The sequence below is a fragment of the Coregonus clupeaformis genome, unplaced genomic scaffold (genome assembly GCF_020615455.1).
Source record: "Coregonus clupeaformis isolate EN_2021a unplaced genomic scaffold, ASM2061545v1 scaf0182, whole genome shotgun sequence".
NCBI classification, from domain to species: Eukaryota; Metazoa; Chordata; class Actinopteri; order Salmoniformes; family Salmonidae; genus Coregonus; species Coregonus clupeaformis.
The window spans coordinates 482,378-484,055 of record NW_025533637.1 but is presented as its reverse complement, the minus strand read 5'-3'; the positions used below and the strand labels follow the sequence as shown (position 1 = coordinate 484,055).

Sequence of the window (1,678 nt, the reverse complement as noted above, 5' to 3'; positions counted from 1 at the left end):
CCCTCCACGTCCCCTCCCCTCCCCTCCCCTCCACGTCCCCTCCCCTCCTCTCCCCTCCCCTCCCCTCCACGTCCTCTCCTCCCCTCTTCTCAGACATACTCTGTAGATTTCCTGGAGGATTGATCCATACTCCGGACCTCGTATCTCCTCTCTTCTCCCCTCTTCTCTTCTCCCTTCCACTCCCCTCCACTCCCTCTTCTCCCCTCCCCTCCACCTCCCCTCCCCTCCCCTCCCCTCAGACATATTTTGGAGGTTTTCTGAAGGAATGATCCGTACTCCGGACCTCATATCTCTTCGGGGGATCTGCCTGGGGTGCTCCGTAATAGTCTGCCTGGGGTCCCCTGGAATGGTCTGCTTGGGGGGCTCCGTAATAGTCTGCCTGGGGGCCCCTGGAATGGTCTGCCTGGGGGGCTCCGTAATAGTCTGCCTGGGGGCCCCTGGAATGATCTGCCAGAGGCCCCAGACAGGATGCAAACAGGAGTAATCCAGCCACCAGCAGGAGGAACCCCCCCACCCAGCCGCAGAACAGGGCATCACCAAACTCCCAGCGCGGCACCACCTCAGGCACCGACTCATCAAAGTAGCGCATTACCGTCAGGTGGGCGACGTAGGAAACAGGGATCAGAGACAGCACCCCAGCTATCATCCCCAGCACCCCTCCTGCCACCTTCAGGATCCTCTTGGCCCTGCAGCCCTCCAGCCCCTGGCTGAAGCTGTTGACCAGGTAGAGACCAGGGATAGCCAGCAGCAGGCCCAGCAGACCCACAGCCAGGGAGATACACATGAAGACACGGGCCACCTTGATGTCCTGAGGCAGGCCAAGCAGGCTGTCGTAGGGTCGACACTCCATCCCCCCCATGTCCTGGACCACACAGGTCTCCCAGAGACCCAGCTCATAGCTCTCTGTGAGCAAGAGTTCTGTGGACAGGGTCAGCCACTGGGACATCAGGGTGGTGGCCAGAGCACACAGCCAGGCTGCCATGTACACTACCATCGCCAACAGCTCCAGAGTGGAGGCACACTGTTTCATGGTTCTCCCGCCCCTCTCTGGCCTCCCTCTGCACTCCGCTGACCCTCAAGAGCTCTTCTCTGGCTGCTGAAGAGGTCCTCGAGAGGTCTGGCAGCTCCTGATGGCCAGTAGGAACAGAGAGGCTTCTCACAGCACCTGCTAATTACTGCTGACTACTGTTCTGCTCACGGGCAGACGGAGAGCTCCTTCACTAACAGTCCCACTCCACAGAAACACACATCATCTGGCTGGAGGCTGGGAGGAGAGGGGCTCTCTGGCACATGGCCCTCCTCTTCCCTCCCCTACCTCCTGCTGAGGCTGCTGCTCTGCCAATGGACCAGGGGAGGGAGGGTACATGGCCAGCCTCCCTGAGAACCGTGCCCTGCCCGTCTCCCAGCCCGCCCAGCCCTCCCAGCCACATGGGATGGTATTAAAGAGAGACAGGAAGTTATTAAAATGCAGATTGTTGTCAATTCACGACAGAGAGCCAAGTCTGGGCTCAGCCCTCCTGGTTAATGTGCGTCCCAAATGGCACCCTATTCCCTATTTAGTACACTACTTTTGACCAGGGTCCATAGGGCTCTATATAGTACATGTAGGGCCCAATTATGCCTTCTTACGCACTTCTCAGTAGTTGGTATTCAGACTTACCTTAGAAGGTATGTAATG

At 58.6% G+C, this 1,678-nt stretch overlaps 1 protein-coding gene across 1 annotated transcript; it reads right to left on the bottom strand.

The window, feature by feature from the left end:
- Positions 1-235: 235 nt before the first annotated feature.
- On the bottom strand, positions 236-1,269 carry LOC121556049 (putative claudin-24). The gene has a single exon (XM_041869906.1). It carries the CDS (start codon positions 1,028-1,030, stop codon positions 236-238), a length of 795 nt encoding a protein of 264 aa, XP_041725840.1. The 5' UTR covers positions 1,031-1,269.
- Positions 1,270-1,678: the final 409 nt, after the last annotated feature.

What these genes read in the sequence shown, in the direction of transcription:
- LOC121556049 (XM_041869906.1), bottom strand. Translation starts at nt 1,030, where the DNA reads ATGAAACAGTGTGCCTCCACTCTGGAGCTGTTGGCGATGGTAGTGTAC.